This window comes from Motacilla alba, chromosome 1 (assembly GCF_015832195.1).
Source record: "Motacilla alba alba isolate MOTALB_02 chromosome 1, Motacilla_alba_V1.0_pri, whole genome shotgun sequence".
NCBI classification, from domain to species: domain Eukaryota; kingdom Metazoa; phylum Chordata; class Aves; order Passeriformes; family Motacillidae; genus Motacilla; species Motacilla alba.
The window spans coordinates 1,891,484-1,918,403 of NC_052016.1; the positions used below are offsets into that span (position 1 = coordinate 1,891,484).

The 26,920-nt window shown below is 44.7% G+C and overlaps 1 protein-coding gene across 1 annotated transcript in view; it reads right to left on the bottom strand.

Moving 5' to 3' along the window:
• The window catches only part of UMODL1 (uromodulin like 1), a 51,915-nt gene that overhangs the window by 2,346 nt on the left and 22,649 nt on the right, over nt 1-26,920 (bottom strand). Inside the window, exons 11-20 of the mRNA XM_038128993.1 lie at nt 23,741-23,878; nt 21,597-22,985; nt 18,615-18,727; nt 13,948-14,161; nt 10,894-11,351; nt 9,960-10,102; nt 8,135-8,371; nt 7,111-7,270; nt 4,325-4,412; nt 1,653-1,860 (exon numbers count right to left, since the gene is read on the bottom strand). Of these exons, the coding sequence (XP_037984921.1) occupies nt 1,673-1,860; nt 4,325-4,412; nt 7,111-7,270; nt 8,135-8,371; nt 9,960-10,102; nt 10,894-11,351; nt 13,948-14,161; nt 18,615-18,727; nt 21,597-22,985; nt 23,741-23,878 (3,128 nt within the window). The 3' untranslated portion in view covers nt 1,653-1,672. The remainder of the gene's footprint in view (nt 1-1,652; nt 1,861-4,324; nt 4,413-7,110; nt 7,271-8,134; nt 8,372-9,959; nt 10,103-10,893; nt 11,352-13,947; nt 14,162-18,614; nt 18,728-21,596; nt 22,986-23,740; nt 23,879-26,920) is intronic.

Genomic DNA, 26,920 nt, shown 5'->3' on the forward strand with positions numbered 1-26,920 from the left:
GCGTAGGTTTTAATTCAATGGACCTCAATATACCCTTTTTGCTGGGTTATGGCTCCATGGTGGTGGGATTCATGATGGAACTACAGCTGCTGGAGTTGTACCAAGGAGTCCCAGGTACCTTCCCTTGGGGATTCTGGCACTTGGGAAGCCACCAGAGCATCACCCTCACCTGCAGCCATCTCCCAGGAGCTGCCCAGAGATGGGTAAGAGGGTGGCCTTGGCATGAAAGGAAATACAGCAAAATGTGACCTACAAGCAGGAAGCTGGGATAGTGTCCCCTGCCCTTTTCCTGGGGTGTATATTAACCACTGCTGTGCTCAGTGAATTGAAATGAATTATCTGCAAATGCCACGGGGATGTGTCCAGTGCATTTACTGAGGCCATGGCACGCAGCCACGTTTCTCTTCACAGAGAAAAGCAAGGCACAATTCTTCCCAAGAATATTTCTGGGTTTCACATTCTCTGAGCCTCAGAGAAAGGAAAAACAATTCTTATCTCATTTGCTGCGCCTGTGTTTGTGCCCAAGCAGAATGCAATCTGGAGATTGTTCACCCAGAGTGATGGTGTTTTGTTTCCTTGGCCTGTCAGGGCCAAGTGTGTGTGTGGGGACTGTCGGGTGACAGCCACAAGATTCTGGGCAGTGGAGTGCAGTGGAGCGCTTGGCAGATTCAGTTTAGATGTAATGTAATATAGTGTAATATAGAATAATACAGTATATTAAAGTATTTAATTAGCCTTCTGGTATCAGTGGAGTCCTCCTCATCATTCCTTCCTGCCGTGGGGGTTGTCCTGTTTCTATAATGGCATTGTCCTGTGGGAGGCCTGCGCCAGGGAAGGGTCACTGACTAACTCTGGCAATCATGGCAAATAAACCTGTCTCCAGGATCAGAATTCCATGCACAGCAAACATCCTTGAGCTGTGAAGTGCTGTTAGGGGCTGTTCCTCAGCCTGCCAGCTTTCTCACTTCTCTCTCCTCCCCTTAAAGAGACAAGAATGCAAATGATGCTGAGCTGCTAGAACAGACTGATGTTACAGAAAAAGTGCTGAATCCTGTGGTATCCTGAAAAAGTGTTAAATTCCCCAAGACCACGTGGCACTGGTTAAGTCTACTCAGAGCTGTGTTTTCAGACTCTCTGCAGGCACATGCAAGCACTGCTTATGCATCTCGATATTTCAAGCTCTTTAAGTTTAACATCCTGCTACTTTCTAAAAAAAAATCTCAAGAAAATAATAATTAAACCCAAGCTTTTGCAGAAAGAGGTAACTGCTGAGGAAAATTTATAAACGAGTGGTAAAGTTTCTCTCCTTTATGATACTAGTTCCTGATTTAAACCCAAAAATTACATGGTTTTTTTTGTGGAAATGCTTATTGGTGTTTTCTAAGGTGATGTGTCATTTACTCTGACTGAGATCAAAGCTATGAAGGAAGATGAAGGACAAAATGCTGTCTTCCTCCTCTTGTAGTTTGCATCCCTTGAAAACAGGGAAGAACAGCAGAAATTTCTTTCTTACTTGTATGGCCTTTAGCCACAGCAAAAAGGACAGCAGGTTCAAATATCCTCATACAAAAGATGGTCATATACAAGTATTTCACCCTTTCAGGAAGAGATAAACAGCTAAAAAATGCAGCTGATCATAACTGAGTACTTACATGTGGCAACCTGTGAGTCACTAATCATAGAACACTTGGTAGCTGAAGTTGTCAGATTTGATCCTGAGGTTGTATCTTCCTGTCTTTCGCTGGTACTGGAAAATGAGAAGGGTCACAACTCCCAGCACAAAACCAAACACAGCAAGGGCTATGAGGATGATGTGTCCAATTCCCATTCCAGCCTTCTTCTCTCTCTTGGAATCAGATGCTAAAAAAAATTTAAAATTTTAAAATTAAAAAAAAAAAAATCAAGAAGTGAAAGAAAAAAAAAACCCTTAGAAATTCCTAAATCTCTTAACTAGGGAGAGAAACAAGCCCTGCATGTTAATTATCCAACGTGCCAGTACAGAACTGTGCTACAGAAGTGTATCAGCCTTCTGGGGAGGGTGACTCTCATGGAAAGGGTATGAGGACAGACCATGTTCTCTTTTTACACACCAGTGTGGAGTCCCTGCAGACATTAGTGTGATTTTCAGCTCAAGAATTAAAGATTTAGTACTGGTGACTTTTTAAAATGCTGCCTTGCTTTCAGAAGTACTTTAGAGGTGAAGCATTCCCCTCTCTTAATCCTGCCTCCATTCATCTATGATTATAAAAATGTCTTGGTTTGCTTTTATCATGTATATAACTGTTCTTCAAACACAGAGTTTTTGGGAAGGATTCTCTGTGTCTGCTGGGTCTCCAAGCTCCCAGCTGAGCCAGCAGAGATGTGGCTCAGTGGAGTGACACTGGCTTGGTCACCACGGGCTCAGTGCTGCACCTGAGCAGTCATTTAGAGGCAGCTGAGCAGCCTGAGGCTGGCTGCAATGCCTGCACAAGTCTGGCAGACAGGGCACAGGACCTGCAGGAGACCTGTGCCCTGCTGGAAGAGCCCCCACACTCACAGAGGGGAAGCAAAGAACATCCCAAATGCCCCAGAGTGGGTAAAAGCCAAGTCCCACATTGCCAAGTGCCTCCCAAGGCAGCACAGATCACAGACAGAAAGTGTTCTCCTGGTTCCCTTTGAACCATTTCCATATATTTGTCCAAATGTGCAAGCAGAAACCCCTCTCCCTTTATTATTATGCCTCTCTTCATGTTGGTACAAGTTCTTATAAAGCCTCCCTGCAAAGGCTGGCTGCACCTACAAAAACAGGCATTTGTTTGCTTACATTTTCAGGACAGCCCTTGTTTTGCCAGGCACTTGTGTGGTACCTGAGGTACACAGAAGATAAATAAATATCACTGCACACAAGCCTGCAATTAGAGACAAGATTTTTGGCCAAAGGGCACTGCTGGCAGCCACAAAGGTCAGTAAGAGCAGTGTTCAAGCTGCAGACACCCAGGGCATCATTCCAAGACAGGCCAAAGCAGTGCTGTGTAATATATTTAGTCTGATTTTTGAATTTCAGCATGAGACAAAGGAATAAAGTAGAACATGCACAGTGGAAATGGCAGCCTGTGGCCAGACACAGAGCAGGCCCCCCCTGGGGACACGGAACAGTGGCCTTTGCCATAGCATGTGACCAAGTGCTGGCAGAGCAGGTAAGGTTTTTCATGTTTCACTGCAGCATTTACACCTGTTATTACTGACATCATTATTCATGTTATCCCCTTCAACACAGAGATGCAGATCACTTAAAATGTGAGGTGATTATCCAAACTAGGAATAAGAGACAGCATCCAAAAGTGCCACCTTTGCCTAGAAATCAATTTAGCACAATCCAAAGAAAGGCCCCCTCACCAGAGGCCCTATGAAAATGGCCATTTTTCAAAATTAGAAATGAATCAGGATCTCCAGCAAAAATGACAGCTATTTGTTGTAAGAGTTAAACAAAGAAAGCTGTATTATTTTTTTAAGAACTAATTCAGAAATGAGCACTGAGGGCCTATTTGAACAGACCATGGAATGGAAGAAAAATACATTCTTCTAAGTCAGAGTCAGTTCCCAGGTCCAAAAGAACATTATGAACTGTCTGTTTATGGCAGCCACGAGTTAAGACTCTGATATTGGTGAGCCAAACCACTCTCAATGAGTGTTTATGTTAAGAAGTTATAAATGTAAAGCTGGAGGGGGCCAAATGACTGAAAACATGGGAGACCAAGGTGGCCCTTGAAAGCATCGCTCAGGTTAAATGCAGGAAAATGCAGGCGAATAACAAATTAGACTTTGCTTGTCCCTAGTGCTGGTGTTTGCCCTCAATTAACCTCTCCTGCACCAAATTATCCAAGGGTGCTGAGCATCAACTGTGCTCTGCCACTTCCCCTCACCCTGGTGATGAAGTCACAAGCAGGGAGCCAAAGCAAACACAGCAATAAAATCTCTTACATCCTCTGATTTGGGACTTCAGAGCCCAAAATAATTGCAGACTAACAGCAAGTGTAAACACTTGGAAAACCGATTGCAATCTGAAAGATCGACTCTGCTTTCACACCTCACAATTGAAATAATTGTTTGATTTTGTGGTTGTTGCACTTGCTGCCCTGTGCAAACAGCCACACAAAAGCACTTTATCTTCCTTTCTGCATTCCCTTGACAACCTGACAGTCCCTGCTCCGAGGAGGGCACGTGCTTCTCCACGCTGCCACGTGGCTCCAGCAGGAATGCCTGCTCCCAAGGAATATAGAGGGGCACAAAACCCCTGTGTGCCAGCACAAAATACCCGTGGCATGATAGTCTGTTCTCAACTCACCCGCTGATTTACACAGGGGTCCCCAGGATGTTCTGTGCAGGGCGATGGTTTCTCCAGCCTTCAGGAGTCGAGCCCTTGCATGGCACCTCTGCAACGATCAGTTCAAACCCCAACAAGTCATGTGGCTTACTAACTCAAAATACAAAGCCTTCTGATGAGCTTGTGGAAGCCCAGTCCTACTCCCACCATCCAGCTTTTGTTTCTTAGCGTTACGCTCTGTTAAACTGAAATTAGCACCAAAAGGAAGTCCGAAAGAAATGGCATCAGGGAAAAATCAGTATAAAATCTGTAATTAGTCACACTGGAACACACTGCTGTGAACAGACACTTCACACGGACAACCTTTTCATTAACTTTCTGTTTGTTTTAGAGAAATCTTATGGGAGAATAAATTTATCACTGACGCCAGGGCTTTGCAAGCGCTTTTGTTTGGATGTTTGTGCCGCCCATGGCAGGCACAGCACACACTGCAGCCAGCACCAGCAGAAGCAGCAGCAGCTTTCAGACCCTGCCGAGCCACGTGTCGTTCTGAAGTTACCCACAGCTTCAGTGACAAGAGAACCACTGACCTGGGAACTGCAAGGCTGAAACCCCTGTCCTGTGGGATGCTGGAGCTCAGCTGCTCTGTGTGAGCAGCACCCGCACAGACATTTTCTGTGCACTTCCTTTGTTTTTGTTTGCTGCCTTTTCGTTTTAAGTTGCAACCCAAAGGTCCCCGATGGAAAGCAAAACCTACTGGCATTATTCAAAGTGGCTCTCCTGGAAGAGCGAAAAAAAATCCCCAGAGAAGTGGCAGCATCATACCATGACCAGCAAAATCAGCAGGGTGTCTTCCAGCTTGTTGACACCAGAATATCCCATCTGTGTTACCAGATTGGCTGCACTGGAAAACCTCTACAATCCACTGCCAGCAAACAGCATCTTCAGCTGGGTCAGCCCCCAGGAAAATACTCATATGGTTATTTATGATTTTGGTCTGCTCTCAAGTACCTTTCCCAGGTAGGTAGGTGGATTTGTTAGAGAACACATTTATGTAGTTGCTCCCTGGTGGCAATGAATTTTTGGTTCTGCATGGCCATGGAGCAGCCACATTCCACCAAACATCTGCATGGTGGTGGCACATCCCTCCTCTTCCCGTTCAAAGTAATTTTTCTCACTCATTTCTTACAGCTTTTCTCCTCAGCCAGTCAGTTTTTTCAGCTCTAAACTTTAGAGCACCTTACTCCCTTCCACAGAGAAAACAAGGAATAAATAGACTGAGTAAGAAGGAATAATCCAAGGTGTAAGTATTGAGTGTGTGGGTGAAGAGCTGAGCTAAACCTGCCCTGAAGAAAGTCACTGTTCCCCAGAGTAACAGATCAGAGGGTCAGATCCCAGACCCAGGGAATTTCCCAGCCAGCTTACAATATTTACAAATATCCTCTGTTCGTGCTCATCTTGCTTGATCTTTGCACCTTCTGCAGATCCTCCTCCCTTCTTTGCAAAAGCCATTGCTCACCCTGTGTAGATGTGCCTGGTGCTTGTCTTCCCCACATCACAATTTAGCCTCAATCCAAGACACTGAATTCACTGACTTCTTATGGGGTAAATTTTGCATAGGAGAAAGAAGAATGCATCCTATTTATATTTATATTTATATTTATATTTATATTTATATTTATATTTATATTTATATTTTTATATATTTATATCTATATTTATATCTATATTTATGTCTATATTTATATCTATATTTATATTCATACTCAGCTGCAAAAACTGAAGCCATCTTACCATTGTCAGTCAGTCATGTTTCCTGTCCCTACTTTTTTTTTTTTTTTTTTAATCTGGAGGAAGCCTTATACTTTGAGAAAGGAAACAAGCATCTTCTGGTAGCCTTTTAAAATCCTTCAGGAAGAGATCATTTGCTTTATAATGAGTTTAAACTGTTTTATTTAGAGCTAGAGGAAAGTGTTAAACAATGGGGGAACACCAAACTGCTAATGAAAACATCCTTGATAGAAAAAGAGCCGGGAAGGTTGGCAGAGGAAGAGAATTCCCAAATGTCTGCTAGTAAGAAAAAAATGCCATCAGTTAAACATATTTTTCCTTATTTCTATGGTAGCAACACATTTTAGATAAAGCTGTGTATCACTTACTTGCAAGTAAAAAGAAACAATCCAATGCTTTGTAGTAAAGACAATTAAAAATTGCAGTTCTTATCAGAACATGGCTTGGATTATTGCTTTAAAAAGCAACCAGGCTTTAAAAAGCCATAATAATCTCTATTAAAGTCACAGCCCTAGAAACTTAATGAAACTGAGCTTCCTTTCCTGGCACCTAAACTCTCAGCTGAAGAAGCAAATCTGTAGGGGATAAGAAAAAGAGGACAGAAAAATACATAAATTTCCTCAGACATTCTTCTGACACTGCTAGTCTGGGAGTTCCTATTTTGTGACACATCCATCTGAGCTGATACTTTCCTAACCAGCCTAATTTCATGGCTTTTTAGTCATCCTGAAAATGAGTGAAAGGTCCAGTTCTCAGGCTGCCCAGCTCTGTGCAAGCTCCATGCTTTTTTCTAGGAGGATGAGGCACAGGAGGAAAAGCTGACATTTCCATATGGCTGTAGTGTTTCCCCACTCCTCTCTGCTCTCTGCAGAGAACAAAGGAAACCTCAAAAGTTATTTTAAACCTTGTTTGGAAACATTACTCCTTCCATCCCATTGCACGACTCCATATGGCACTGAGAAAAATATATATATTTTTTTTGGGGGGGAAATAGCATATCAGAGCAAAACACTTACAGTCCTGCAGGTGCTTCCTGGTGACTCCATACAAATACGAATTCTGCAGTGCAAGTAAACCACAGAGTTGTTGACAAAGGAAAAAATTTTCATCTTAAACTGAGCTTTGCTTGAATTCCCATTTTCCAGCAGCGTGGTGTAAGTATTTGGGATGGGGCAGCTGAAAAGGGAGACAAAAACCACACAGAACAGCTAAGGCTAGAGAAGGCAGGTTTTGCTTATAGCACAGAACTTGGGTTTTAAAGTTTTCCTTCCTTTAGGAAGTCACAGCCAGACCCTTCATGAAGCAGCTCTGGCAGTGCAGTTGTGGTAAGGGGCTGTTTGCTGCTTTATTCTCACAGTAACCAAGTGGAACAGGAGCTGTGAGAAGTGGTTGGAGAGCTGGAGAAGGAGGGAAAGAGCAACAGAAAAAAAGATTTAAACATGGCTTCACTGAACACAAATTAAAAAAACCTTCAAATTTAAAGGACTAGATTTTGTTACTGAGCAAAATGATTGTCCTGTATTTTAAGGTGAGCCTAAGAAATAAGACATTGGGGTGAGATCAGGGATCCAGACAGGAACAAACCTCCTCTTTCACCAGAGGCTGCTGTAATATCATTTGTGAGGAATTAAAAAACCTATTTCTTTGTTGACAAGAGACACATAAGCTCTTGATAAAGCTGCAACCACAAGCTCTGAACTACAGAGCAGGAGATAAAGCACTCACTTCTCAAATGTTCTTTCACTACTGACTGCCAAAATCACCTTCAAGTGATTTCTTCAGGTTTAAAGCACAATTCCCTCACAAAATTGGAAGGAAGACAACCAAACCCAAAAAACTTCCACATAGCCCTTTGAAATCCCTTTTCATATCTACTTTTCTTGTTCAAAGAAGGTGTAACCCGGGCCAGATAGAAAGGGACTGTGCATGTGAATGATGAGAACAGGTGTAAAAGTCATTTAAAATATAACACATTATTAGTCAGTGCCACTGTAAGACCTAAGGCGTGGCTCATAGTATTTGCACATGGCATTGCTGTACCTGTTGCTGATAAAAACAAATGACAGGGGATCCATTGAATTATTGGTTGGAGTGGCCCAGCAGTCAGTGAGAACCACCTTGAGCTGGCTGTCTGCCCTCTGCATCCCCACTTGGATCAGCACATCCTCGCTGGCAGAGACGCTGAAATTTTTGGGCACTGGGGAGTTTCCAATGAACAACTGCATTTCTGTTCTGAAGTATCCAGATCCATGCAAATCCTCGAAGATGGTATAAAGTCTGAAAAATCAATTAGCCTTCTTTAAAGACCACAAAGTTGTCTGTAAGTTTCTGCAAGTCTTAAATCAGTGCCTGTTTCCCCAAATATTTAAAATCTGCAGTCCAGGATGGCAGGACACAGTTCAAAAGGAAGGGTGAAAAAGCATTGGGTTTTCATCTGGAAAGGTAGAGAGAATGGAAACACAAGTGGAAAAATCCAAAGGGTGGTCTCAGCAATTCAAACAGGGCAGAGGGAAATACCAGAGTGGAGCAGAAGGGGAACAAGGCTATGAGCTCTCTGGAAGCTCACAATAAGGACAGTAAAAGCTTAGTGCAGAAGAGAAGAGCCAACAAAAATGAGATGGGGAAAATCTGAACAGAAAGTGAAAGGCATGAGAAAATTATAGAGCTCAAAGAAAAGTGGCCTGACAAAGACTTTGCTGGGGAATAGGGAGGAAAATACAATTTCTGGACAGGGCTAGGAAACAGGAACTGGATCTGGTGCCAATAGTTTAAGCAGGATGATAGGCAGGAGAGGAGGTGCATTTGTATGGAGGGAGGACACTTCCCATGACAAAAATGCTTGTGCTGTCACATTTTCTGTCAGCACAGCCTTGATTTTCTGTGAAATGTGGCTCTGATTTCATCTTACTTGAAGGTGGGGCCTTCCACAACAAAAAAAAGTATTTGCATGATGCATCTTCTGGTTTTTCAAGTTGACCAAAGAAGGATTTGTGGGGGGTTAAAAACTGCCACTCTCAGAAGCCACACAGCAATCTGCAGGCCCACACCAGGTAGAAAAATACATGATTGATTTGCTCCAAAAGCAGAAAAATGCTGTTATTGCTACAAGGGATTGCCCAGGAAGGCAATGAGGAGATCAGGAATTCTGACTCCTGAACCTGCAGTTCCCAAAGGTTTATTTCCACCTGTGGTTTAGCCAGGTAAAGGCCAACTTGTTGGATCTACTGGCACATTAGCTGGAGTAGGAGAGAAGCACACAGCAGGGATCTCCTTGATGCCTTGGACTGGCTGCTTAGAGCAGAGGCTAGACAGAGTTAGAGAATAAAGTGGATATTTATTAAAGGCCTTTAACAGATACATCTTGGGCCATGCAGGAGCCTGGCAGAGGCTACAGCCAAGATGGACAAGGGTCATGAGTTTTTCAGGCAGATACAAGTTTGGTCTATTTGCATATCAGAGGTTAATTGTCCAGGTAATTAAGTCACATTCCCTCGGTTTGCTTCCCCCCAATTTAATTTTGTTTATACTTTTCAGGCCTGAGGCTGTGATGATGACTTTGGTTCTCAGGCCTGGAAGGATTGTTTTGTCTGACCACACTGTGAAGAGAGCTTACAAACACTCTATATGGAGTTCAGAGTTAACACTCTATATGGAGTTCAGAGTTAAAGTTACACACTAATGCAGGACAGGATCTGAAAAATACAAAAGCTAAAACTTAAGGCATCATTCTGAGCACAGGACTCCCAGGATGGCAGACTGCTCTCAGTGCTGCCACTGGATACAGCTACAACCCCTGGGGGTTTTCCCAATGCAGCAGCACTCAGCCACGCAGCAGAATTTCAAAGCAGAGAGAGTTGTTCCTCACCCTTCTGCAGTGTACCCAGAGGAAGTCAAGACGTCGTTTTGAAACACGCAGTGGATGGGACTGGCAACGTTCAAGTGGTGGATTACTCCCTGAGCAGAACCATCATTCCGAAGGGTGGTTCTCACCACAGTAGTAGTCATGTTCTGCAGCACAGACAGGAGAAAACACATCAGTATTTCCAGGGTTGTACCAGTTTCAGGTGCTTGGGTGTTCCTCATTCTCCTGAGAGCAAAAATAAAAGAGATTAAACCTCCAGTACCTTTGTTGCTGTACAGGAAGCAAAGAAAATACACCAGTCTTCCTCCTTTTCCTTTTTGTCACATCATAGAATCATAGAGTGCCAGAACAGCTTTGGCTGGAAGGGATCTTAAAAATCATGAAGTTCCAAACCCCCTGCCATGGGCAAGGACACCTTCCACTAGACCAGGTTGCCCAGAGCCTCATCTAACCTGGTCTTGAATACTTCCAGGGATGGGACAATGATCATTCCTTAGCAATGGTCATTGCTCCAGGAGGGAGTTTCTGTACTTTGGCATGGTCTGAACACAGCCTTGGTTTGGGATCCAAAGAGACCTGTCACTCTTTGTCCCCACTAACAGTAGCTATTGAAGTATTTGTCAGCATGAGATGATGAAATTACTTTTAAGAAAAGAGAGATGCAAAGGGAACCCAGAAAAAGCGTGGGAAGTGACGCTCAGTTTGGACAGGCCCATGAGTTTTGCTGCCTGACCTCAAAGATTCCCCTCCTCTTTGGTGCTTCCCATCACACATGGAGGTAACTTTCCATCACAGGAAGGGGATTTCTTTCTCCAACAGAAGTTCAGCAACTAATAGACTGCACGCATAGCTAAGGATCTGCCACTGCCTCTCCCCTCCTGAAAGAGAAATAAAGTGCTCCAGAGCTCGCTGGCATTCCCTTGATGAGAGGACTTACGGTCTCCACTTGGGTGCCACAGTCGCTCCAGCCCGCCTGCAGCACAACGTGGGTGCCATTGCTGGTGCTCACGTTGCAGCCGGGCTCCCCCAGGAACAGGGAACTCTCTGGGATAGACTCCTGCTGCAAGAATCTCTTCTGGATGGCCAGGACAATCCTCTCAATCTCACAAAACACGCTCACGGCGTCTTTAATGGAAACCTCTTGGGCGGGTTTGACCAGGGGGACTGGAGATGCTCGAGGAGAGGCATCAGGAGTTGCCATGGGATCCATGGTGAGAGGACTCAGCGCTGTGCTGGAGAACATGGTGTCCTCCAGAGCTTTGTGCTCAGTGGGAGAGGAGTCCAGTGAAGCAGGGGAGGAGACACGAGCTGAAGTTTGCAGAGATGTCACAGGTGAAATTGTGCTGTTCACAGGTTTCTTATCCGTCACTGTTGCCTCCTGGCTGAAGGGAAGTGCTGAAGAGTGCCAAAAATAAAGGTACTGTTGTAATTTACGTGTTGAGATTGGTGTCATTAGGCAAAAGCAAATTCTTAGGAAGAAACTCACAGTTACTGGCAGGAAAACCAGTTCCTTTTGTTCTTTTAACCTGCTCTACTTACTGCCAAAGCCGGGGTTTTTTTTAGAAAGGAGCCCATGAGACACATGAAGAGCCATCAGTAAAGCTGAAGTGCTTTATTTCCTGGCAGCTGCAATAATTAGTGTGTAACACATGTACATACAGCTTTTGGAAGATCAGCGCTTGCACAATATTCCCCACTGGAAGTTGCTCAGCAAGTGCTTGTATGTTTTTGCCTGGAGCTGTAGGAGACTGCCCAGTTCTGGCTGGGGGCATCACCAGGAGTTTGATTTTTTTAAAAAAACAGGCCTCATTTGTGACCAGTTACTACCCAAAAGATGGGACCTTGAGTGCTTTGGAAAACTCATTTTGGGGGATGCATGGGACAAAGTGGCAGCCCCATATTGCAGGTGTGTCCTGAGAGAGGTGAATAAATGTGTCAGTGGCAATCTGTAATGGCTCCAGGAAGAAAAAAGTGGGGAAAAAAGGGAAGCACAGGTTCAGATCAATGTGTGTCAAACATCCAGCATCCAGCACAGATCTGGGGTTACACCCTAAATATTCACCCACCACTGACTGAGAGAGAATCAAGACAATAAACTCCATTTGCAGGGAAGCACAAACAATGTGTCTCATTGCACAAAACTTCTCTTAAATAATGTTAGTGGCTAAAACACAAAAATACCACCTATTTCCCAAGTAACATATAAAATCTGTACACATATATAAATCCTTATGGAACTGCCCAGCTTCCAGAAATGCCCCAAATTAAAAAGTCACTGATTTGTACAATAAAGGAAGGAAAATAAAAGTTGGAGCTCTTCCAGAGCTGGATTTCCCAAAAGCTTATCATCACATGAATATCTTAGTTAAAACTGAACAAATGTTGGTATCAATTGACAAATCATTGTGTCTTCCTTATTATTGTGGTCACAAAACCAAATACAAATTACTGAAGAAGCCTAAGAGAATTTAGGAAATTAAAGACTCATCATACATCAGCTACCAAATGACCTAAGGAAAGAGAGAAGCCAGATGAATCAGCTCATAGAAAAATGTAGTTTGTAATATCAGCATTTCCTCAGCATTTCCTGCATTTGCCATACAGAGGTCAAGCCACCTATCAAGTATTTTCTGTTACTTTCTCTATCACCTCTTCTGTCCCCTCTGCTACTGCTAATAAAAATCACTAAGAATCTTGACAACCCTGTCTATTTTTGTGGCAATTTCTTTATATTAAGTATGAGAAACAGAACTCTTAAAAGAACCTTACAGCATTAAATATTAATATAGTACATTCCCACTCCCAAAGTGATCCACTGCCCAAGGGAATGCTTCTAACCCCAGGGGCCTTCTCAGTTTTTCCCCCATTTCACAATTCTGAGGAGTAAATGCCCAGCAGGAGTGAAGCAGAAGGCTTGTGTGACTGGTCCAGGTTGCAGTCTAGACGCTGTCTTAATTTTTACCTGGCCAAAATTTTCATTTTTGAGAGAAAAGAACATGCTTTTACTTCTCTTTCTCTTTCCAAGGTCTAAAAACTGGAGCAAACCAGACCACAGGTGGGACTCAGGAAGCAGCACCAGCCACCTGCTCTATGGGGACCTGTCCCTGAAACAAACCCTTTGTTTCAGCACAGGTTTGAGGGAGGCAGGCACTCTACAAAGCACTACCACAAGATAGTTGTGATCCTACTAATGAGCAGGATATATAACTTTTCAGATTTATAGCTGTGAGTGTAACAGGCAAAAAAAAACCAATTATAGAGCAGAGCATAAATATGTTTCTGAAGTAATTTTGCATGAGATTCTAATTGACAGCTTATAACAATGTTCTTTGGACAAATTGTGTCAGGGATACAGTATTTGGGGGTTTTTTCAGAGGTGACTTGTGAAACAGATTTCAGCATCTCTTAGTCAGGAGATTAATGTTTTTTGTTACTTACTTCAATTACATATAAAAGAAAAGAAGTTGTACAATCAGCCATCACGCTGGGCTTGGCAAAGTGGGGGCTTTCACCTGAGCTCCAGACCCACAGGTGTGTGAGGAAAACACCTACTCCCAGTGAAAAAGAACTCATATGCTCATTTATTTATTGGGATTTCTATTTCAGGGAAAAATTATTAGTGCAAAGCAGAGCGTAATGTGTTTTTAAATTATTTTAAACAGTGCTAGTTATAGCTGTGTTCAGGGACTCATTTCCACTGGTAGCTTACAAACCCCTCAACCCATAAGCTCTAACATCTCCTTACCTTTTTCTCTGTAAAACTGATTCTAAATGTTGTCACAAAGACCAGTTGGTACCTCACTTTCTATGTCATCTGTGGGTGTTCCCTGAAAAACTTGCTGGATGGATAAGCAGGAGCAATATAAGGAGAGAGACAGGCTATTCATCCATGTGTTTTACAGGTATTTTCACCTCAGAAGACACAGATTAATAATAGCTTTTGTCATTTATCTGGCTCTGAAGAATTACTGGGGCACAAGCTGCTCCTCACCGTGTATGGAGAGGCTGCTCCTGTCCATGGTGAAGTAGGAGCTGTGTTCCAAGGCCTCACAAAAAGTGGTGATGACATGGTGGACGTCCACTTCTTCTGCAAGCAGCAAATTGAAACTTACCACTGTGCTCCCATTAGTAACCCCCGTTACCAGCACTTTAATCAGACCAGCATCCATCTGCTGCAGCACCTCAAGGGGCAGAGATTTCTGCACCTGCAATAAAAAACAAAATGTACGTGGGGGTGGGCAGATGGAACAGTTACATTCCAGGCTGAGTACACTGCTCAGAAATGAGGGTTGTGCTTCCTGCTCTGGAGGGAAGCAGCAGAAAATTGACCTTTTGCTTCGTAACATTTTCAATCCAGAGCAGCTGAAGGATGTGGTGCACGTTTAACCATGAATATTAAATGAGCCCAGCAATTAAGACATCTCACCTGTCCTTTGGCACAAGCCCTTGCCTCTGATAACAAAAAGGGAGGGAGGAGACTGAAGGGAAGCTCCCATGTTCTGCCTCTCAAAATGTCTCTGGGGAGAGGGGCAATCCAAGGAATTCCAATCCAACACAAGGAATTCCAAGTCAACACAAGGAATTGCTGGTGGAAGTGGAGGTGCTCCTGACACTCCACGCTGCTCTGAGGGCTCTCTCGGCCCAGGAACATTACAGCTTAGAGCAGGTGACCTTCAAGCTTTGCTTTACAGCTGATTTCTCACCAGAGCCCAGCAAAACCCACCTCTTTCTAAATGCCCACACCAGGGTATTAAGGGGCCGGGTGGGGGCTACTACACTGTGGCCACTTCCAACTGCTTCTTCCTCTCCCTGATTTCTGCAGGGAATACCAGGAGCAGCAGGGCTGGCTTTCAGCCATGAGTTTAAGGCACAGTTTACTTCAGTGTGTGATTCTCAGGGATGCCAGCAGTGATTCCCACTAGGAAGAGCCCAGGGAAGAGGCAAATGCTGGGAGCCACCAGGAGAAGCCTTGTTTGCCTTGCACCCACGCTCAGAGCTGGTGCTTTTAGTGCTGGATTCTCACAGCTTTTGCACAGCCTTGTGCCCTGCCTGCTGTGCATTACCCAGCCCTGACTTCCCCACTGCTGTTACCCAGCCCTGCAGACAGTCCCAGGAGTTGCAGGTGTCCTGCAACCCTCTCCTGAGTCTCCAGAGCTGTGTTTCTCGTGCTGGGCGCCAAGGCAACATGGCACAGAGCAAACCCCCTGTTGTGTCCCTGAAAACAGCTGCCATGTGCCTGCAAGTCCCACACAGCAAACCTGGGAGTGCCCCATGGAGCATGCAGGCAGAGCTGGGAGGATGGAGACAGCTGCCTCCCCTCTAAACACCTGGGCAGAACATGCACTGTCCTTGTCAGACCCCAAATCTCCCATTTCACCAAGACAGGGTCTCTTGGGCTCCTTCTGCTCTCTTTTTCTGCTGTTTCACAAGCTGGTACTGAAAAGTCGGAGGTCAGACCTAAGTTTTCAGCTTTCATAATTTTTGTCTGAACTTCTCAACATTAAACACAGACACCTGTGACATCCTCTTAGCCCACCCTGATTTCATCCTCCTTCCCTATCTGAAAATTTCATTTCATCAGTTCTTCTTTTTCACAGAATCACAGAATCGTTGAGGTTGGAAAAGACCTCCAAGATCATCGAGTCCAACCTGTGACCAATCCCCACCTTGTCCCCAGCCCAGAGCACTGAGTGCCACGTCCAGGCCTTCCTTGGACACTTCCAGGGATGGGGACTCCAAACTTCCCTGGGCAGCCCCTGCCAAGGCCTGAGCACCCTTTCCATGCAGGAATTCCTCCTGCTGTCCAACTTGAACCTCCCCTGGAGCAGCCTGGGGCCAATTCCTCTTGTCCTGTCACTTGTTCCCTGTGACCAGAGCCTGACTCCCACCTGGCTACGGAATTTATTTGTTTTGTTCTTGTTCCTATTTTTCCTCCCAAATCACGACCCAGAGCTTGAATAGTGTCAGGGCACATTCACAGTATTTGTATTTAGCCACTAGGTGACACTACAAAACCCTTTATCCGAGAGACTCCAGGATTTCCCAACAGGTACCACACCCTGGGTTATCAAAACAACGCCTGATGAAACAGGGCTAGGAAAAAAAAAACAAAAAAAACGGGATGGAGGTGTGGGAAGGGAACTTTTTGGAATGAAATATTCAGCATATAATACCCTTGAGTATGGGGAGTTCTCACAACAGAAATTATCTTCAGGTCTGTCATAATTGCAATTTCTATAGCACACAAAGGAAATCTAAGCAGGGAATGCACTGACAGTCTGGAAACTGGGGATAAGTAAAATTTAAACATAACATTGTTTGAAGACTATTTTTTTGCTCAGAGAGGAAAAAATATAACCTCCCCTCTGTCTGTGGTTTGGCTGCACCTTCAGGGAGAAGGTACCAGAGCACACATCTGCCCAGCCACCATCACCAGCAGCTTCCAGGATGTGCAGTTGGATAAAAGGGTGAAATTCCACTGTAACAGTGAAAATTCCTTAATCCCTGTTCCTACACTCATTCCACGTTCATATAGCTTCAACTGCAATAATTTTGGGTACATTCAGCTACACAAACACAGGTTGTGTGCCTTCCAAATGAGGGGGTCACTCATAAAGCATTATTATTTATTAGTTTCACACCTTTTGTCACTGAGCTAAGTTTAAGACACCCAAATTCAAAACAAGCTTTCCACTTGGGAATTATTTGCACCTCAGTGAATGTATTTTCTACTCAAACCTTTTGCTTTCCCAACTGATTTTGTTGAGGATGTCGTAAAACACAAGCTGAACAAACCCCAGGACTTAAATACTTTTTTGCCTTTAGCTATGTTGTTTTTAAGTTGCATTACAAGAAAGGTGGTGGAACTGGCCTGGACAATGACAGTGCAGGTTGTCACATCAAGTTTTTACTTCCTTCTCATTATTTAAAGGATGATATTTCCATTTGCTGTTCTGGCAATTTAACCACATGGCACTTAAGTGCTGGAGCTTAAGAACATTATACACATTAGGATTTATAAATCCTCTGAATTGTAGATTATGACTCCAAAGAGGTTTAAAAAAAAAATCTCTGGCAAACTGTATTTAACTGGAACCTGAGAGTGCTTTTAAGGCTCATAAAACTTTCCTCATTTACTTTAAAAGATCCATTTCTGGTCCTCATAACCTGAAAAGAAAATATACAGATCTTTCTGGTCTCCTAAATTTTCTTTGGCATCTAGAAATACAATATTTATAATATTACTTACAGCAGCTATGCAATTATAGCCCATTTACAGTGGCTCAGAGGTGGAAGGAATCAACACTAAGACATCTCTCCAGCTGATCCACAAAACCAGAATGCTGGGAAAAGGAGTTAGTCCCTTATAATCCCAAATTATAATTTTCTGCCTGAAAATTTGAGACCCAAGTAAAACTGACGCAAAACTGAGTTTTGTTCCTTTATGCAACCATTTTACAATTTTTCCGAAATATATTAGTACCCATGATTTTCTGGACTGAGATATCTGACTGAATGAAGGAAATACATTAATATCAGTCCATTTCAATACTGTGCTGCTCTGAAATAGCCTCGGGCAGAGCACGGTGCTGAATGAGAGAGAGGTCACTGGAGAATTGCTCCCTTTTCACTTTGCTAATCACATCACTCTCGTTTTGTCACAGTTTTCCTGATGTGACAGCTTGGGGCCAAAACAGCTCCAGGAAAGCTGTGCTCTGCTAACACACTCAGAAAGGTGCAAACCAGTCGTGACCAGCGGGAAACTGATTTGATGTGCAAGAAGGATAAATGGATCACCCTCTTCCCTCCCTGCAGTTGTCTGCGACCCCAGGCTGGCCTGGCCTGTGCCCCTGTGCCAGCTGTGTTCCACGGGCACGTGGTGACTCTGTCCCCAGTAAGTCTTGGAGGGCCTCTGCAGGATTTGAAAATCCATCAAATTGCCAGTGATGGATTTATCGCCACATTTCTCAAAGCCTGTGAAAACACAGACAGTGGAGGGGAGGTAAGGGAGGCAATGAAGCAGCCCAGCATGTCCAGTGGATTTCCAGGCATGGGTGTCTTGGAGGGAGCACCAGAAGGAACAAAAGTCTAGCAAATTCACTGCAGTATTAGATACTGTCAAAGGCAACACCCCAGAATGCTGAGAGGGTTAAAGGCACAGCAGATAGCATGTTGTGCTTTGATATCCTGCACTCTAATTAGAAGTGAGGGTGGAGGTGACTTTTCAAGAAACCACTCCCTTTCCAGATATGGTGCTACAAAATCCAGGATGATTACAAGAACTGTCAGCCTTGAGGTACAGCTGGAAAGGATAATAACAATTATACAGCTAATTAGGATAGTGCTGTTCAGGGCAAGGGTATCAGAGCACTTTGCTAGCTCCATTACCTTTCCACCACCCCCCTGGAGGAGATCAATAATTCAGTCATCCTAAGTATGAGAAGGAGAGGACATGGAGGTACCAGAGAATCCCAAAATCCTGATCTTCCTCTAAAGCCCAGCTGCACACTTATCCTGCAGCCTCAGGCAGTCAGGGGAAGCTAAACCTTACAGGTGTGTCAAGGGACACACATGACTTACACAGGCTTTGGGGGAAAAAGACCGTACACAGGGTTTCATTGAGACAGGTAACAGGTCACATCCCTCTTCACCACTTACTTCATCAACAAAGAGCTGTGTAAAGGTTTGATTTTCCTCACTGCTGTTATTGCTAAAGCCTGGAGAGTATTCCATGTTTGTTATTCGAACTGTGCCACTGAGTTTCTGGAAGGCTGCAAGGTAAGAAAAACAGGACAATTTTTATAATACGTGCTTTATGGGCAGGTGTGTCACAGTGTCCAGCATTCCTGGCCACATGTATCCACTCATAGCAGCAGAAGGCCAGCCCTCTGAAATGTAGCCCCAACCCCAAAAGTCTAAAAATAAATCATCCAGCATCTTAGTCTGCCCTCCCTGAGCCCCAGATGGCTCTCAAGAAAGGCACTGGCCTCCTGTAGGTCTCATATCTGCCAGCTCTGCCTTGGATGCTCAGGGATATCTGGAATGTTGCTCTGTTCAGGTACTGCAACTGCTCTCCCAGGCTCAGCTGGGTGACCCACCAGTCCCTCCAGAGGGAAACCATTGCAGCATCAAATCCTCCCTGCAGCCTCAGAGGAAGGCTGGGCTGCTGCCTGAGCTTACACATCTACACTTTGGAACGGCTGTGGTGGGATGAGATGAATCCCAACAGGGTGTACACTTCCCTCCTAGTTCACATCGGCTGAATGACACCAAGGCAGACTCAAACATTTGAGTTAATTTTCTGATTTCTCTGTGTTTCCCAGTGTCTCTGGGCTTGGCATTGTTACTACAGACACCGAAGTGATCAGAGATCAGAGAAAGGGCTTCTCCAGGCATGGTTTGTGCCCCTGACATGCATTTATTGATGACTGCAATCAGTGCTGTGACCATTGCCAGCAAATTGCCTTCACTCTGCCCCCAGCTCCTAACAAATCATCACTCCTGGCACAGCAAAACCTGATGTTTCAATGGTTTATAAAAATACAGGATAATCTGCACCAAAAACCTCAAGAACTTTATCATCTTGCTAAGGATTCAGTATAAAATTCTGAATCGAGTTACCAGTGTTTACTTTCTGGTGTAGCAACCTGCTTTCCTCCCTGCACGCACCTGACTGCACCTCCACAGGGTATCAGGCACCAGGGTCCAGCTCTGAGACTGTCTGACTCCTATATTCAGTTTTAATCTGCCATTTTAGCTGCTTTCTTTGAAACAGAAGGAATTATAAAGCTCTGCATAAACTCTGTGGACTACTTCACACCCAAGTTCACATTGGGAAAAGAATCACTTGAACTAGGGCAGGTACTGGAGGAAAAGAAATAATAATCAGGTGAAGCTTTACGGGGAGGGGAGAAATGCCTGCTTCAAGCAGGCCACTGGAGGAGGGTTCCTTCATCCCAGCATGATTCTGATCCCAAAGGAATCCTCACCACTGACAGTCAGATCAAAGGATTTGGGTTTGCTTTTCGCCAGGGCTTGTCCTGTCACGTGAACACAGGTATTGAGGGGATAAAACACATTCAGTTGTCTCAGGTGAGAGGGGAAAATGTTCTGAACAAATCTCAAATAGCAATTAAAAAATTCCCTGGTATTTAAACGACCAGACTATGAAGACTTGGCTGAGGTTGAGCCTCCAGGTCAGAGATGGTGCCACAAGGAGGAGCTGCATATGAAACTTCACTTTTGCCCTCTGGATTTCCTGCCCCAGCCTAGTGAGATGCCACTCTGGTGGCTCTTGCTCTTATTCCTTAGGCATAATCCCTTCATAAGATTCTTTCCCAGCAAAAGCACCTGGCTGAATATTTGATTCATCAGGAATATAAAACAAGTTTTTATAAACTGAACTCTTTTTGTGTAGAATTCTTCAGTTTTTTTTCCAGCTGGGAACAGCTTTTATGTGGCTTTTTGTCAGTTAAAATTAGCTAATTTTATACATGTAAAAAAAAAATATTTGTTTTCATTAAAAAAAACAAAACAAAACATCTTTTTTAGGAGGAGAGAAGACAGCAGCTGAGCAGGGCATTGGCACAGCTGCCCAAGGCAGGGCAGGATGGCAGGAGGGGACACCTGGTGAGCAGGGATGGGGGAACAAGAGAGGCTGGAGAAGCAGCAGAATTGGCTTTACATGGCTGAAAAGGGCATTTTCCAGGGAGAAAGGAATGAGGGAGCACCAGAATTGGGGTTGGATGAATGGAGACCACCAGGAACATGAGATCACAGGGGAGGGGGAGATAAAAGAGCAGAGGAATGTGTGACATGGGATCAGAGAGATGTGGAGGGCATGAGAGATGGAATAAAGACAAGCAGAAGCAAAACTGAAATAGCCAAACTGAATAGTGACACGCTACAGAAAAAATATACATTTAGTGGTGGGCAGAGACAGCAGCATTCCTATCCCAAACAGAACTGTAATTTTAAGACCAAATCTGACTCTCTGAAATATGATTCAGCTCCAATCAACAGAAAAATCCCCTAATTAACCGCAACACATCTGCCCAAACCCAAACAGATTAAACCTTCAGCAGCCTTGTTGCTCTCAATTGCATCTCTTGAAGCAGTGTCTCTTGGGTTTCCAGGCAGCTCCTGCCTCACAGGGGATTTGTGGAGGACTCTGACTAATCATCCTCTACTGAGAGCAATGGGAAGGCAGGTCCTTTTCCTCCCTGGCTCCCTAAATTAACTCCACAGACAGCTGCTGCTGCCATGTCCTGGTGCCAGGGGCTGCAGGAAAAACCAGGATGTGTGGCAAAAGGACAAGCAGCAAATGTTGCCATGAGCCATGCTCAGTGCATTCTTTTATGTGCTTCCTCCTCTTGGAGTGAAGAAATGTAACACCAATAAAAGCAACTGCTAAATTGCCAGGAAGAGGAGTTGCTTTCACAAGCTGATTTAGCAAAGAGAAAGTGCCAATTCCTGCAGAAACTATTATTGACATAAAAAAAAAAAAATTGCAGGCACCAAGAAAATAGCTTTGACATTGAAAACATAGTTTTAGATGCCTTTTTCTGAACTCTGAGCGAGGCTTTGCTTCTCCCCGAGGTGGATTCCCACATGTGCAGACCCCATGGGATGTGTACTCACTGCGGTCCAAGCTGGGGGTTGGAGAGGTGCCTGGCCAAGCTGGTGTCCCCAAGGCTCCAGAGTGTCCCTCAGACCAAGAGCTGTTCTCCCTTCCCACCTCTCCATCCGCTCTGGGGGTGGCAATGCCAGTGTTCCTGGTGGCCAGCAGAGCTGTGTCGGGGCCACCTGGAGAGCTGCCTTGGGGCACTGCATGAGTGCTGGTGGCAGCTGAGGCTGCTTGAGCTGGAAGGAGCCCAAGTGAACCGAGCTGCTCGTGCCTGGCAGTGCCCACGGCTGTGCTTGGGAGAGCAGCCCTGGCCACGGAGCTTTGCTGCGCTGGGCTCCTGGCCTCTGTGCCCACGGCCAGTGCTGTGGTAGGGGTGACCCCCATGGCCATGGGGCTGCTGGCCCTGCTGAAAGCCATCTGTGGGGCCAGATCTTTTTGCCAAGGGGTTGGAGGAGCACTGGTGGCACTGTGGGAGGCTCGTTTGTCACCCAGGGCCAGCGTAGCAGGGAGGAGTGTGGAGGTGCTTGACGTGGGGCCTGCAGCAGCCGCTGTCCCCATGGCCACGGGGCTGCTGGCCCTGCTGAAAGCCATCTGTGGGGCCAGATCTTTTTGCCAAGGGGTTGGAGGAGCACTGGTGGCACTGTGGGAGGCTCGTTTGTCACCCAGGGCCAGCGCAGCAGGGAGGAGCGTGGCGGCGCTTGACGTGAGGCCTGCAGCAGCCGCTGTCCCCATGGCCACAGGGCTGCTGGCCCTGCTGAAAGCCATCTGTGGGGCCAGATCTTTTTGCCAAGGGGTTGGAGGAGCACTGGTGGCACTGTGGGAGGCTCGTTTGTCACCCAGGGCCAGCGCAGCAGGGAGGAGCGTGGCGGCGCTTGACGTGGGGCCTGCAGCAGCCGCTGTCCCCATGGCCACAGGGCTGCTGGCCCTGCTGAAAGCCATCTGTGGGGCCAGATCTTTTTGCCAAGGGGTTGGAGGAGCACTGGTGGGACTGTGGGACACTCGTTTGTCACCCAGGTCCAGCGCAACAGGGAGGAGCGTGGTGGCACTTGACGTGAGGCCTGCAGCAGCCGCTGTCCCCATGGTCAATGCCCTGCTGGGGGTGACCCCCATGGCCACAGGGCTGCTGGCCCTGCTGAAAGCCATCTGTGGGGCCAGATCTTTCAGATCTTTTTGCCAAGGGGTTGGAGGAGCACTGGTGGGACTGTGGGACACTCGTTTGTCACCCAGGACCAGCGCAGCAGGGAGGAGTGTGGCGACGCTTGACGCGGGGCCTGCAGCGGCCGCTGTCCCCGTGGTGGCAGTGGGAGCAGGGCCTGCAGGGCTTCTGCCTTCTTCAGGAGCCAAGTCCGTGCTGGTTGTTATTTCAGGAGCCACGGTGTCAGTGAGAGGATCCACAATCTCACCTGCAACACAGAAAACACACCCTGAAATGGGGCCTCGAACTGGAGGAGGAGGCACCAGGGCCTGGCCTGAAAATGGCACCAAGGGCGCTCAACCCCCCATGGCAGCATTACAAAAAAGGGTCTTGGATGGCCATGAACACAGTGTAGAACATGTGATTTTTGTGGGGTTGAATCTGGTTTGGGTTGAGACAAAGAAGCAGATTTGATTCCTGAGTCTCCTGTTCTGGTTGGCAAGGCTGTGGATCAGTTTGGTGGGAGGAAGTTTGCCACAGACATAGCAAAAAAGGGAAAAGTACTCCTTGCAGATATCAGGCTTATCAAGGAGGATCTCAGAGAGATTTCACCTGAATTTATGTATTTATTAACATTATTTTTATTTATATATATATATAATATTATCATATATATAATAATAATATATAAATATATAAATTAATATATTATATATATTTATTTATATATTTTATAGATTTATATTTTATATATTTATTTACATTATATATATAATATAATGTATAATAATATATATTATTATCTATAATAATATATAAATATATATAATATATTTATATTATTTATATATTATTATTTATAATTATATATAATTTTTTATATATATATATATATATATATATGTGCAAAGGTGCAATTATATAAACAGATGTAGAACCCCACAACTTATTCCAATGTTTCGTGGCAAAAAAAAAAAAAAAAAAAACAAAAAAAACCCACCTAAATGCCAGCCTTTTTCTTACCCTCACAGTTTCTTCCAGGTCGGGATGGATTGGCATCCATGGTTGTCTTGCACCTGCACATGTAGTAGCCCATCAAATTGATACACTCTGCAAACACAGAGCAGTCATTCTCAGCTTGGGAAGCACATTCATCCCAGTCTGTGGGACCAAAACAAGAACGAGGGTCAGAGAACCTCCCTGTTGGCTGCATTAAGCTAGAAATAATCATTAAGTAGTCCTTTTTTAATTTACTTATATGGTCTTCCTTTTTCATCATTTACCTGTCAGCCAAGCTTTGAGTGATGCAGAACACTAACTGTTTTGTTATTCTCTTGTTCTTGTACTCTGCAAAGTATTTTCTCTGAGTAAAGACTTTTAAAAACATCGTTTTTAGAGGTAAATACATTTAAATTGAAATAAAATGCTGTAGGTTTGTACTACAGTTATATCAAAATCACTCACTATACCAAGTTCTGTGTACAGCACCTCCAGATATTTCAGGCAATGAATAGATCTGCTACCAGTAGATACAACATTCAATAGAGACTTAATCCAAATAATCTTCTGCTTCACATAAAAAGTAAATGCTAGTAACTCCCTGGGGAAGCACTGTTCTGTTCCTAACAGAGGAAGTGCCAAGGGCAAAATCTCTTTTTTTACAATTTTTCTTTTCAAAAGTAATGCTGTAAAACTGTGATCCTCTTTCTGGTAGTGTCAGAAAAGACATCCTGATTCATCAATGCATGAAGATGCTCCAAGGGTGTCCTTAGGTCTGATTTCAGCTGCTCTGAATCAGTTAGAGGCCTTTTCATGCAGTTATAGACCTATTTGATTGCTGAGTCTCTTCTCTTTTCAGGGATTTATATCTGGAGTCTTGTGCTGCTATTCACACCCTGCTCCAGCAAATTTGGAAGGGCTGATTTAGTCCTGTGGACAGGAATCATTCCAGTGAATCCCAGGTGAGCCCTCCCTGTGCGACTGCCTCCTGCATTCACCTTTGCTGCCTCAGGGCCCTGAAAGAGGGAGAGCAGCAAATGAGGCTAAAAACTGTGTCTTGGGACAAATCATTCTGATCACAGGCTAGAAAATTATTCTGAATAACAATAAGTGCTTGTTCTGCAAACTTGCAGATTAGTGATGGTGATTATTTCTCTGAAACAAAGCAATGTCCCACTCCACGTGCATGCACATGCACACACTCATCTTTCTGCTTGCTTTTCCTTCCTTCTAGCTAATATTTCAATTCTTTTCACTTTTTTTTTTTTGTCATGGGGTAATTGCTGTGTCCATGATCGTCTCCATTAGACAATTTCACATGCCTATGGCCAGCAGTTGCCTATTATGTTCCAGCCTAAGGCACTTAGAGGGAATGCAGAAGGGTGCAGGATTGACTGAACACCAGAGATGAAATCTCGTTAATTCCTAACTGTGCTATGAAATAATTGTGACCCTTGGTGGCTTCCAACACCATCTGAGAGATGCTAATTGCCAAATCACTTGCATTCACTGCCTCCATTGTCTCTGAGGGTTTCCTTTCTCCTCACTTAGCACGGCTTTTTAAGCAAATTCCTTCACCCCTGATGGCCACATTCAATCATGCATCGGGTCAAAACGCTGGCACTGACTGGTGCATCACTTGTGGACATCCACACACACACACTGCACATTTTTCCTCTCCAAACCATCACATCTCAGCCAAGGTCTGCTCTGAGCTCTCTTTCTGCACCCTTGGCACCTCTCTGGCCCTTCACATCTGGCACTTCCCTACACACACCTCAAACAACAGTGCTAGTCCAAAAATTGTTAAAAAGCCACCTTTGTGTTCACTCTGATTATTTATCATACCCCTGTAAGGGGTACATGCAAAGGGTAAAAATCTGGGAAATTCCTTGCCAAATGATGTGGCAGATGCTAAAAATTTATCTGATTTGATGGGGGAGATTCATGGGGGATAAACAAGCCCAAAGAAATCCCTCTGGATTCAGGGAGTCCCGGAGCTGAAAACAGTTACTGGCTAAGGGATTGATTATTTGTGGGAGGTGATGCCTTCTCCAGGAATTGGCTCCTGGATGGGACATTGTGCTAGAAGGATCTTGGGCCTGACTCAGCACACATCCCTTTCTCTTCTCTCACCATGCCCCACAAAACAGATTTTATTGTCTTTATTCATCATGGCAATAAACTTAATAATTGATGGATCTTCAAAGAGATCTGGTCCGCTCCCTTCAGTTGTGCTATCCCTTCTGACTGCTCATCCCTGCTTTTCACAGTTGAATGGACTGTCACTAAACCAAGCACAAAGCCTGGTGGTGGCCAGGCTGCAGGGAGAATCCAGGCGACAGGATTTGGGTGGGCTTATTGCCAAAGGTCACGTCCTGGGGCTCTCCAGGGTCAGGAAGCAAAACATCCCATTATACAGATCCTTCCTTCCTGTGTTTCACTCCTTATTTTCCACTTAGGAAACTCATGTTGAAGAAACACTTCTTTGGGTAGAGCTAAGAAATAAACCCCTTTTCTCAGCCCCTAAGGAGTGGAGCTAAGAAATAAACCCCTTTTTTCAGCCCCTAAGGAGTGGAGCTAAGAAACAAACCCCTTTTTTTCAGCCCCTAAGGAGTGGAGCTAAGAAATAAACCCGTTTTCTCAGCCCCTAAGGAGTGGAGGTGTTGGCTGTGCCCCTGGATTAGTGTGGTGCTACTGGAAGCCACCTGGTTTTCTGCAGCTAAAGTGACAGTCCAGAGCCCTTCTTCCTCCTCAGCCTTTTGGTCCCAGGATCAGTGACATTTACAAAGTATTTTGGCACACATCAGCATCTTGCAATTCAGTCTCAGCTGCCACTGTGATATTTGTAGGCTTTGAGTGCAATTTGTCTCCTGTTTTTTCCTGTCCTGTTCTCCTTAACCTGCACATGCTCTGCAACTCCAAAGGGAGTTTTTTTCTGCTCAGAAAGACTCAACACACCAAGAGAGAAGAATAACCCATTCTGTTGGCTTTGGCAACTTTCTGTACTCTGCTGTCTCTGCCAGTTGGGAAACCTGAGGACAGAACTCGTCCTTTGAAAATAAAAGTGGTGATTACTGAAGATCAAACAAAGGCCTGGCTTAACATAAATTCCATGCATGTTTCTTCAGTCCTTTTCACAGCAAGGACATTTGGGAATTCCCCTGGCTGGGTTTCTAGAGGGAAGATGTTAGATTTCTTAAG